General features: G+C 36.2%; 1 protein-coding gene across 1 annotated transcript; it reads right to left on the minus strand.

Annotated features, from left to right (window-relative positions):
• Nucleotides 1–7727: 7727 nt before the first annotated feature.
• LOC149817904 (uncharacterized) lies at nt 7728–12101 on the minus strand. The gene is made up of 4 exons (XM_089986111.1): nt 11910–12101; nt 11186–11458; nt 10901–11014; nt 7728–7907 (listed from the first exon to the last, which is right to left on the minus strand). Exons 1-4 carry the CDS (start codon nt 12099–12101, stop codon nt 7728–7730), a joined length of 759 nt encoding a protein of 252 aa, XP_089842237.1.
• Between the last annotated feature and the right edge of the window lie 273 nt (nt 12102–12374).

Consider the following 12374-nt stretch of genomic DNA (forward strand, 5'->3'; position numbering starts at 1 on the left):
GGGATTCAACCTAAGGACTGTGAATCAGTAGGAGTTCAACCTAAAGATCGTTGATCAGTAGGGGTTCAACCTAAAGATCAACTAAAGGAATGGTCCTAAAGGAGTTTAACCTAAGGACAACGAATCAGTAGGAGTTCAACCTAAAGATCGCGGATCAGTAGGGGTTCAACCTAAAGATCGAATGGGTTGAGAAAGAATTTTGGTTCACAAAGGGATTCAATAGGTGATCCATATGGGTTTGACAGGGGTTCGAACTACGAACTATTGATTCCATAGGGGTTCAACCTAAAGATCACAATTTAAGAAGGGAGGGTTCAACTCGTGGATTGAATGGACCATCATAGTCTGCTGTATGTGATCCTGTTTTCAGGATTAACCCCTTATCCTGAACGGGGATCAATAAAATTTGAGAAGGATTGATGAAAAGAGATAGAAATTGATGGAAATTTTGATAAAAATGAAGAGAAAATTTTAAGGAAATTGAGGAAAATTGTTTTGTAAAAGAATTCTCATAGGTAGCATTGTTGCCCCTATGAGTGGTCTCAGGATTATCCCTTATCCTGAATGGGAGGAGAATGACATTGGCAAATTTTTGACAAAACTGGTAAAAGGTTGATAACGAAAAGAATTGATAAAAATTGATAAAGAATCAATAAAATTGATAAAGAATAATAAACAAAGAATTGACAAAGATTGACTAGGATCTTGATAAAAATTGTATAATTTGGTAGAAAAACTGAGGATACTTTGGAAGACGATGAAAAGACTTCAGGATTATCACTTAACCTGAGCGGGAAATTCAGGTTTATCCCTTAACTTGAGTGGGAAATAGAAGAAAAAAGGAATACCTCATGGAAAAGAGGCATCAGATTTATCCCTTAACCTGAAAGGGTAATTTTGAAATAAGAATTGACAAGAAGAAATAAAAATGGATGAAAAATCAATAAAGCTGATAAAATTGATAAAGATGAATAAAACTGATAAGACTGATAAAGATTGACAAACGAAAAATGGATAAAAATTGAGAAAAGAGTTTGTTTGATCCTGCCTGCACGTGGGATCTTTAAAGTGAGAGGAGAACATTCATGAGAAAAACATTTTTGGAAAGAGGATCAACCGTGAGGTTGATTTTGAAGAATAATCAACACGAGAGCTGATCTTTGAAGAAGAATCAACGTGAGGGTTGATTTTGAAGAGAGATCATCATAAGGGTTAATTCTTTGAAAACAATGGTTTGAAACCGATTTTGAAAAGGAGAATCAATACGTTGGTTGATTTTGAAAAAGATTGGATCAAAATTTTGAACTTTGGGCGATCATGACGAAGATTTGGCAGAAATTTTTAAGATTTTTATGATTTTGAAAAACCCTCATAGGTAATATCATTTCTCTCGTGGATGATATCGGGATTGCCCCCTTATCCTGAACAGAATATTTTAAGTGTAAATGTAATTTAAATAATAAAAGATGCCTCAATATGACAAAAGATAGGAAGAAAATTGGCATTTCATTTATAAGCGAAATCGATAACAAAGACTTGAAATATTCACAAGCATCTTGACCAAAAATGGTCTCAAAAGACTCGGGCTGACTTGCCCTTACAGGATGGTTGGTAAAGAAAATGGAAGAAAGCAGAAAGAGTCTAGCATTGTCAGTTTTTTGAATGATCTGGGAAAGGCTTGGTCAGGACAGCGGGCTGCTCTTCATCTTCATCCTCTATCAAAAGATTTTTATTGATGCAGTCCTGGATGATATTTTTTAGAACAAAGCAGTGCTATGTGTCGTGCCCCACAGTTTGGTGAAACTTTTAGAACTGTTCCTTGAATTTGCCCAAGATTACTAGAGGATCAACAACTTTTGGCAGGCGGATCATGTTCTTCGTGAGCATATATTCCAGAACCTCCTCGAGTGTCTGTTCTAAAGGGGTGAACTCGCAGTCAGGACTCCAGTCCTTGCATTTCGGTTTTTCCTGATCCTTTTCCCATTGCGGAGGATTGGATTGGGAAGGCTTATTATTGTTGAAAAACCTCCCTTTTTGACCTCTGAATCCTTCTGAATTGTTGACATGATCATCCTTGTTACCCTTGTTGTCGGATGAGGAACTAGCAGAAAGAGTGAAATGGGCTTTCTTCTTTGCATCTTGACAGCCCCTTGCCAGGGTGATACCGTCATAGACTCTGTTATCCATTTCCATCTCAAGCCATTCAGCCCGTTCAATGAGTTTGATGAATGATTTTGATCGGAAGGTGGAAATAAGGCTCTGGAGAGGTTGAGAGAAGTTGTTCAGGATGACTTGGAGCGCGTGCTCTTCTGAAATGGGGGTTCTCATTTTATTACATGTGTCTCTCTACCTTCGAATGAAGTCTATGGCATTTTCTTTGTTCTCTTGCTTCAGATTGTATAAATGATTGAGGGTCGGCAGTGCCTCAGTGTTGAACATGAATCTCTCTACAAATAGATTAACGACTTTATCAAAATCTTGCAACTCGATGGAGTTGATATGTTCTGCATACCACTTAGCTGCTATGCCTTCAAGATTGCATGGGAAACATAAGAAAAGAGCATGGTTATCTTCACTAAACCTAGCACATTCTGCGAAAAACATGGCGAGGTGGGCTTTTGGATTGCCGAATCCGTCGAACTTAATGAATTTTCTGGGGAGGTCTTCCAAGTTGATGTCCCCATCTAGACCAAGGTAGAAGTCTTGCCTGGTGTAAACCTTCTTTCCCTTATCTCAGATTTGCAGGTCCTTGACCATCTTAGTTAGTGCTTGGATTGAATCTTCTACCGAGACCTCATCTCTAGGCTTGTTTACTGATTCAGGCTCTTCTGCCACCTTTTTGGGTTGTCTCAGATGTTTTGGGACAAACACAAACTGTTCTTCCTCAGAATCCTCCTCTGCCGATTTTGTACCCTCCGATGTGTTGTCCTGCTAGACTTTCTTCTTGCTAATCCTGACATGCTTTTTCACTGGCATTCTCTTGACCTTATTTTTAGAGGATGCTTTCTTTGAACCTACCCCAGCTTGCTCGGACATCATTTTTTTCATCATCTTTTGAAATATCTTGTACATTGCTGGATTGACATCATCCTCATCTGAATCATGTTTCCGGAATAATCTGGGAGAATTTACTTCCTCCACTTCACTGTCATCTTATAAACCGGATACCAAGTTCTTCTTTGAACAATAAAATACCTCTTAAGGTTCTTAAGAATCTAAAACACTCTCTTAATCATCTTCGTGTTTTTGGTTGCAAGTGCTTTATTCATGTTCAAGGCATATGAGAAACAAGTTTTTGAAAAAAGCCTTAAAATGTGTTTTTTGGGGCTATTCCAGTGTTAAAAAGGGATATAAATGCTATGATCTAGTTTGTCAATGAATTTATTTCTCATGTGATGTAGCCTTTTTTAAAAAGGAGCCATAGTATTAGAATCATGTTTCTCATATAGTTGATGTTGGTCGTCAGGGGGAGTCTGATAGTTTGAAGCATGTTCTGCCGGCCCTAGATGCTAATGAAGATGATCAAGCTTATAAACAGGCTGAGATACACATGGAGACTAGTCAAGAACAGGGTAACAACACCAATAAGGTAACTACTCTTAGACGATCTCAAAGGGAAAGTAGACGTCCTGCTCATCTCAGGGATTTCTACACTTATTGTGCTTCACAATCCACTCAATATCCTATTGAACAAAATGTAGTTTTTGAAAATCTGCATCATCGGTATGTAAACTACCTTCTATCTGTTTATGCTTGCAAAGAATCAAACACTTTTGAAGAAGCCAAATCCAGTCAAGTTTGGAAAGAGGCTATGAAAGAAGAGTTGAATGCTCTTGAAAAAAAACAAACATGGGAACTTGTTGAACTTCCCTCTAAAAAGAAATTTGTTTGATGTTGTTGGATATATAAAATAAAGTAGCATAGTAATGGGAAGATAGATAGGTACAAAGCTCATCTTGTTGCCAAAAGATATACCCAAGAAAAAGGGGTAGATTTTACTGAAACCTTTGCTCCAGTTGCAAAGATGAATTATATTCGAATTTTAATTGCCATAGCCAGTAGTAAAAGTTGGCCTACATTTCAATTGGATGTTAAAAATGTTTTCCTGCATGAGAAATTAGAAGAGAAAGTTTTCATGGATCTTTCTCCCGGATATGAAGTTAAGGAAAAATAAAATGTTGTGTGCAAACTAAAAAAAAGTCCCTGTGTGGGCTGAAACAGTCCCCACGAGCATGGTTTGCAAAACTGAGTGAAACCTTGATAGAAATTGGTTTGTGTGGCAGGAGCATCATGTCACTTTGTGTTGGGACGTTGCAAGTTCAAATCCCTATGGTATAATTGTATAACTGGTAGAGGTCTGCCTAACACCAGCTTTCTATGTAAAAAAAAAAAATTAACCACATTATACAATATGTTTTTTTTTTCAAGAAAAGTACACTACATATTATAATATTTCACAGATATTTCTTATTTTAAAGAAGAATTAAAGAATATTATATCAGCCATCAGCAGTTGTGTTTTTTATATATTTTTAGGTACTTAAAAAGAGATTCTTGGGAGCGGATTAGGTGATATGCATATGCCAAATCACCAACCATCGGTGATTTGGCATCTCAAGAGTGATCAGTGTAGTTATGAAAATTAGGTGGAACTCATTGTTTGCACGACCGACAATGAGAAAGCGTCATATGGCATGTGACGTGATCTAACACTTAGATATTTTAAGCGATTCCATTTATCTCTCAGGCCAATTCAGTTTGTTTAATCCAAACTTGTAGATGTACTTATCATTACTTATTCACTAAAAAATTATGTTCCGGATCGAACCAATTTAATAAAAAATATTGATTTTTAGTTTACAAAGATTTTCGTATCAAATTTTACATATAGGACGTGATAATCATTGACTGGACACAACCGTGGCTTGAAAATATCTAAACCAAGGTCATTTACCAACCGGAGAACCTGCCAATGTGCAGTTGGTGATGGAGGGGTATCTTTTGACCTAGGCAAATAAATAAAGTAAGGTGGCTTCAGCTTGAGTTGGATTAAAGGCACAGAATGAATCCATCTTCCAATAAAGTATTTTCTACAGTAGCACAGTGAATAGCGCGTAGCAGCGCAGCACCTCTAATCATCTAATCAAAAGTTTCTCATGAACAATAAAACAAATGAAATTATTGTAGAATTATTAGATCACAAGAAACATGTCATGCATGGCTAATCCCATATTAGAAGGTCTGAGTATCATGACCATAGCTTATAATATGTTGCATTCAACTACATTTAAACCTTAGTCACAAATGTTGTTATCGGGATTATCTCAGTAAAGGAAAATCTCGAGATAATTTTAAAAGTTTTGTTTTCTTAGATAAATATTGATATAATTAAAATTTAACACATTAAAAACATAAAAATATAAATATCACATTAGTAACATGATAATATCATGATAAAAACATGATATATTCAAAATAGGTGATATTTGAAAAAGATCACACTTTTCTTCGGATTATACTGGATTTTTGAAAATCTCATTTATAAAAATCGGGACATTTTTCCAAAAATGTCTGACATCTGTGGCTATCATCCAGACCCACATCAAAATCAGACTTTGGGTGGTTCCCACCAGATCCAGTCCAAATTCCACTCTCTATGATTGGGACGACCATGATAATTTTCAAAAAGAGACGAGTGATTTTCAATCAATAAAAACTATTTTTTTATATTTAATATATAAAAATGTTTTTTCGAATTATTATTAAAAAGTAATAAAATTATTTAAATATTAAAACAATGGCTGTATGAATCTGTGTTCGAATCAACACGTCTGCCCGTGTCAACAGGGACATGTAGACAAAATGGCTTGTCCTTGTGACCCTCTCTCTCTCTCTCTCATGGGAGCTTGCATGTTTAAGTGTACAAAGAAGAGAAAAGAAAACATCTTCATTAAAGATGCTGAGAAGAAGAGTTCGTTTTCAGGAGTTACTGCAATGAACACAACCCCAAAAGATACAGGGAAAAAATGAACACAAGAACTGGTACTACTTGCAGTTGTATATCCTGGATGCCTGAACATTATTTTCCAGCGGTGAAAGAGGTTGCCTCGGCGAATCAGGTCCATCAAAATCAATTGCTCTTTCGGTAGCACTACTCATTCTTGGGCTCCCTTTTCTCTTGCTCTACAAAAGCGTATTGAATGCAGATCAATACAAATGAGAAAATGTGATAGTGCAGATTCTTCAGAATCCAACTAACAGAGAAAATGAATGGAAACTGGAGACACCAAGAAGTGGCTGAAGTAATATTTTCATTAGTAGCAAGAATGCAGATCAATTATCATCAAAAAATTTGTTAAGATCTTCAAAAGGAGAAGTCAGTACAGGTCAAGATGTAGTCATGATTCTTGATTGCAGTGCAGCCTTTGTCAATGAAGACACTAACCTAAAATTTCATAGTTTTTGTATGGTCATAGTTTTTGTATGGATTACTTCTAGGACCTGTCTGTTTCATTTCTAGCCTTTCATGAGAAAGGGCATGGAATTCTAAAAAATCCTGCATGTGAGGATTTGCACATGAAAATCAGTAGCTGGTGGGAAAAACTGGGGCCCACTTGTGCCAGCATGGCATTTTCTGACCATAATGATTCGATGTTTGTATGGATTACCTTTAGGATTTGTCTGTTTCATTTCTAGCCTTTCATGGAAAAGGGCATGGATTTCTAAAAAATCCTGCATGGAAGGATTTGCACATGAAAATCAGTAGCTGGTGGGGAAAACTGGGGCCTACTTGTGCCAGCAAGGCATTTTCTGACCATAATGATTCGATGTTTGTTCACTTATACTGGGAAAGGAAGGGAAGAGGATTCCAGCTCAGAAATTTCCCATAAAAATTGCATGAAACAAATGGGTTAATAAATAATCAGAAGGATGCAAGTTCTCCCAAGTTGTAGTGAATATATGCCTTACTCGTAATCATATTTTTGGTGCTGATTCAAAACATTGATCCAATCCAAAAACAGTAACCAAGAGTTTTATGTAATGTTTTAAAAAAAATATATACATTGAGATTTCATATTAAACTCAAATATCCAGTTAAAATTAGGTCATTCCGTCCATATTCTTTCTTGTTCTCAATTCATAATAATAATAATAATAATAGTGACCAAAAATGCATCCAGAAGACAGTAAGAGCTAATTCTCTGATCAAAAGTTAGCAAAAATACAAAAAATCTTCTTACTTTTGCAGAATTGCTGCATGGAGAACCTTGTTGGCTTCTTTCTCTGTAACACCGTCTTAACAATTTCTTGTTCTCCTCATCCAGAAGCTTGTTTTCTTCAAATAACACTGAAACCTGAAACGTAGAACTTGACTTCAATATAACTTCCATAATAGAAACAATGTGTGCATGAGAGAGAGAGATCCATGCCTCTCCTTCTGCTCTGTGAAGGTTAATTCTTAGGTGATCCTTGTCTTGATGAAGAGATTCAACTACTGCAGCCAATGCTACTATGTATCGCATTGATGGCTTCAACCTGGAAGGATCATTATAAAATTGATGAACAGAAAAATGTCAATATAGAGTTGCTTGCTTTATGTACTTGATAGCAAAGTAGAATACTGCCCAAAAAAAAGGATCTCTCCAATATTGTTAAATGTCAAATTTACAGTTTCCATTCAAAATATTAAAATGTTCAAAAATACGTAACAATCTGGAATAGGATGGCTTACTTTTCCCAGAGTTGGATCAACCTCCAATATGGCTCTTCTCCTGCATGTGCCTCCAAAAATGAGCGCCCTTCCACAACAACTTCTTCCAGCTCGCGATTGTCTTTGCTGAGGGTTGACTCAACCAAAGAATTGAGTAAGTTCTCCTCCAGACTGTCGCCATTGAAAAGTGTACCATCCTTTGACATTTTATGGTCAAATCTATCAGTTCCATGTGTTTATAATTTGGTGTTGAGAATTAAAATATATTAATCTATATACACTACCTTATACAATATCAGCAAATCATTTTTCAGCTAATATATTAAGGCAACAAGAAGACAACAGTAAACAACAAGGCGGATTTTGAAAGCCAAGAAGAAAAAAAGTGACGAGAAAGGATATTTCATGCAATCATTTATCAACTGCTGAAGAGTAAAAATCAGGAATACATTGTTTCTAGGGAAATAGACACTACAGTTGCTGGAAAAATCTATAACTATTTTTCAGAAAAATCCTCCATGGGAATGGTAGAAAGATTCAAATACACGTGATTTATTACGGGAAATGATTTTCATCTTGTTCGACAATATTGTTGATAATCCACTGCTTATCAAATATCATGTGATCAAGGCTCACAAAGTCGAATGGAATTAAAAATATTTACATCCCCGAGAAATTTGATAAACCAGAAATTGAAAATACACGCACGCGCGCACACACACACACACAGAGGTGCTAATATTGTGGTTACGCCCAAATCAAGTCTTAACTACATAAGATCAGCTTTAAGGGCCGTGATTTGCTACTCCTTCCAATCCAAACACAACAATTTTGCAAACGTGTCCTTCATAAAACAATTGATATGAAGGTATCCTTATCTCAAAACAAACTCAAATTATTGGAACATAATACTGTCCATATTAGGGTTACCGGAAAAGCCTATAGGAGTGAGGAATTGCACTTCCTCAAAATGCACTTCATAAGCGCGAAATGCAGCGCTTCTGAAACCTGTGGGGGAGGCACAAGTTTTAAATGGAAGTGCACTTTCCATTTAGGGGAAGTGTGCTTCCCCATTAATGGGAAGCGAGCTTCCAGTTTTAGCCTTCAAAAATGTAAATTTTACCCAAAAAATAAAAGCAATACTATTTTTTCCTTTTTTTCTGTTTTTTCCTTCTTTTTTCCTTTTTTCTGTTTTTTCCTTCTTTTTTCCTTTTTTCCTTATTTTTTCTGTTTTTTCCTGTTTTTCCTTGTTTTTTCCTTTTTCTTCTTTTTCTGTTTTTTTTTCTTCTTGTTTTTCCTTCTTTTTTACTTTTTTTTCCTATTTTTCTTTCTTCTTCCTGTTTTTTTCTTCTTATTCCTCTCTCTCTCTCTCTCTCTCTCTCTCTATCTTCTTGTTTTTGCTATAGTTTATGTTTTTCAGTTACATATATAACTGATAATCTTGTTTTTCAGTTATATTATATATTTTGTATTTCAATTATTATAATATGTATATTATATATTATGTGTTCCTGTTATGTATAAATTTCTGTGTATGTAATTCATATATAATCTGTTTGACTGTTTCTGAGTTATATTTCTGGTTGACTATTTTTTGAGTTATGTTTGTGAGTTATATTTTTGAGTTATATAATTTATATTTCTGGTTTACTGCTTCAAAGTTATATGACTTATATTTTTGGTTGTATGTTTTTGAGTTATATAATATAAATCTTATATTTTGGTAAATTAGAACAAATATAATTATATTTTCTCTTTCCTTTCGATTCTTATTTGCTTCCTACTCGAATTCTAGGTTGCTTCCTTCTTTGTTATCCCTTTGAATTGTGATTCACTTTCTAGGTCGCTTACAGTTCACTTTCCGTCTCACTTTCGAGACGATTCCTAGTTCGTTTTTAAGTAATCCAGTGCTTCTCGTTGCCTAACATTTTATAAGTGGTTCACTTCCCGATTCGCTTCCCACTCTCGCTTTCTCGACTAGCAACTCTGGTTCATATTAGCTAATTTTTTTTCTTAATTCATTAATTTTTCTTTTTTTTATTACTTGTCTACATTTTAAAAAATCTTCCATTCCCTTCTTCAGGATTCCACTTTCCAAAACAGCCAAAATCTTCTAGATAAAAGAATTGCTTACAAGAAACTGTGTTGCATAACAATATAGGAAACTTATACATCCACATTTGTATTAAAGGGAAATCATGCACCTTTTGGGTGCTTGTGTCCTAATTACACATAAACTAGTGAGTAGGGATAGCAGGGGACCCGGTGGGTGCGGGGACAAGGACTCCACCCCCGCTCCGTCTCAAAATTTTGTGCTACATCCCCGCCTCCATCCCCGCATGGGTTTTGATTTTAACCTCCATCTCCTGTCCGTTTCCCATTTCATGTCCTCCATCCTCGCTCCAAACTGGGTGAGGTCCGTTTTTCCGGTCCTTCCTTTCATTGTTAGAGGAAGGAGAGGAGAAAATTGGGAGTTCGCACGGCTCATTAGAGGAAGGAGAGAGGAGAGATTCGAGAAAGGGTTTTATGTTGGTTAGAAATATATACATATAAGATTTTATAATATGTATAAGGTATAATAGTAATTTTCTTAATGGGGATTGGGGGCGGGGTGGGAAAAGAGTAAGTTCATTCCCGCCTCCATCCCCACATGGGTTTTGATTTTAACCTCCATCCCCGGTCCATTCCCCGTTTCATGTCCTCCATCCAAGGTGCAAACAGGCTGAGGCGGGTCGGGGCCCCATTTTCCCCAAGTCCACTGCCATTCCTACCAGTGAGCATGATCAGTTGGTGTATTCATCCACCCATTAAATAAAATGAAGCTTTAACAGAAACCTTGGTAAATTTAATTTCGACACAAACATTTTGATTATTCTACCATGCCTTTTAGGAGAGCAAGAAAGTGTATTTTTTGTATGGTATGATTTGAGTTTTAACTCAACCAAAGTGTAATTTAGTGTTATTTTCATTTTGAGTTTTAACTCAACCAAACTCACACGACTGCACTGGCAACTTTAATTTCACAAAAAGGATAGCATAATTGTCGTGTTATATACAATTAATACAAAATGATAAAACACCAATCACAATATACCGTTCAATAAGAGAAAATGTTATTGAAGTTCCAATTCAACACATGGCTTCCTGGGATTCCAGATAGAAAAAATAATGTGGATTCTTTTGTGTGTACCTTCAACTGTGAACATTGACAGCAAACAAAGCTGTTGTCTTCGCTTGCATTTTCGAGTTCAACAATCTTGTGCCTAAGCAACTGCAGCTCCTCGGTTACCCTGGTTTTTTTCATCTGGAAACCATAAAAACTAAATCAGGTGAATCCCAAATTCCATCAACGAAGAGAAGTACCTAAAACTGTGAAAATATGTATAGAAGAGACAAATTTCAAGCATTACTAAAATTACAGTAAATTGACCGGACAATGAAAAGAAGAGGAAGAACTAGAAAGCTTGGAACGCACCGTCAGCATCTCGATTTCTCGCTTAGACTGGTTCAATTCTTCTGATAATCTCCTAGAGGCATCCTCTGCCACCAGAGCTCGAACCTCTGCTGCTTTTGCTCTCTCATCTGCATCATTCCCAAAATCCATGAGAGCCTCTCTGTCATGATCATACAGCGAACATTCCTTATTCAGCCTTGCAATCTGCATTGTTAGGTCGATCACCTCCGAATGCAACCGTTGATTTTGCTCGATTGACTTTCTCAATGCTTGTGCATTCATGGCTGCTTCAGACTGTAGACAAAAATATCTCATAATAAGGCTAAATCTCTTTATTCATGATGGACAACAAAACTATAAGATGCACAAACTATATAAAGAAAGGGGAAAAAAGAAGACCCACAATTGTTCAAATACAAGTAAGCCAAACAGTAAGTATTTGAAACTGATAGAATTACCAAAGAAAAACATATGGAAATACAGGGAAATAAAAGAGGCCAGCAAAGAAAGTAGAAGAAAAAAAATATCAGAAGAAAAAGAAATCAAACAGAACAAAGCAAACCATAATTTTGGAACAAAGATACGTAACATAAATAAATCTTTCAAAAAAGAAAAGACAATCATTCACAGGACTAAATCTTGGCATATATAGACAAGAAAACAGACCAAAAGAATTATTAAAAAATCGGATGACTGAAACAAAAAAGGGGAAGATAAAATAATGGAAAAGAAGGAGATCTCTCACCTTCGCTTGCTCAATCTTCTTGTTTTGGTCATTCACCAGATCCTGCAACTCGAAAACCTGGCACTGAAGCACCCCTCTTGACTCTTCCATGGCGAAGAGCTTCGACTGCAATGTGTCAGCAGATACCGGGAGCCCGAGCGCGTTCTCTATCGATTCTTGAATATAATTGTCCATCACAAAAGAGTGATCCATCTCTTTCATGACTGGAGTTCCTTCAGAAAAAACACCCACTACAAGTCGAAAACCAAAGAAAGCCAATCGGAAGAAATCTGAATCAGAAAACCCAGCGAAAAGAATGAAATCCTAACAGCGAATGGGTCGAATTTCGATCCAAGACAGAACAAAAACCCAAAAATCTTGCTCTTGATCCTTAAATCATCCCCCAGAACTCCTGAAGTCAAAAGAATCCCCAAACTTAGCAACCGATAGGACGACTTGGGGAAGAGGCTGTCGAAGAGAAATCCT

This window comes from Nuphar pumila, chromosome 13, assembly GCF_984573655.1.
Source record: "Nuphar pumila chromosome 13, dmNupPumi1.hap1.1, whole genome shotgun sequence".
NCBI classification, from domain to species: Eukaryota; Viridiplantae; Streptophyta; class Magnoliopsida; order Nymphaeales; family Nymphaeaceae; genus Nuphar; species Nuphar pumila.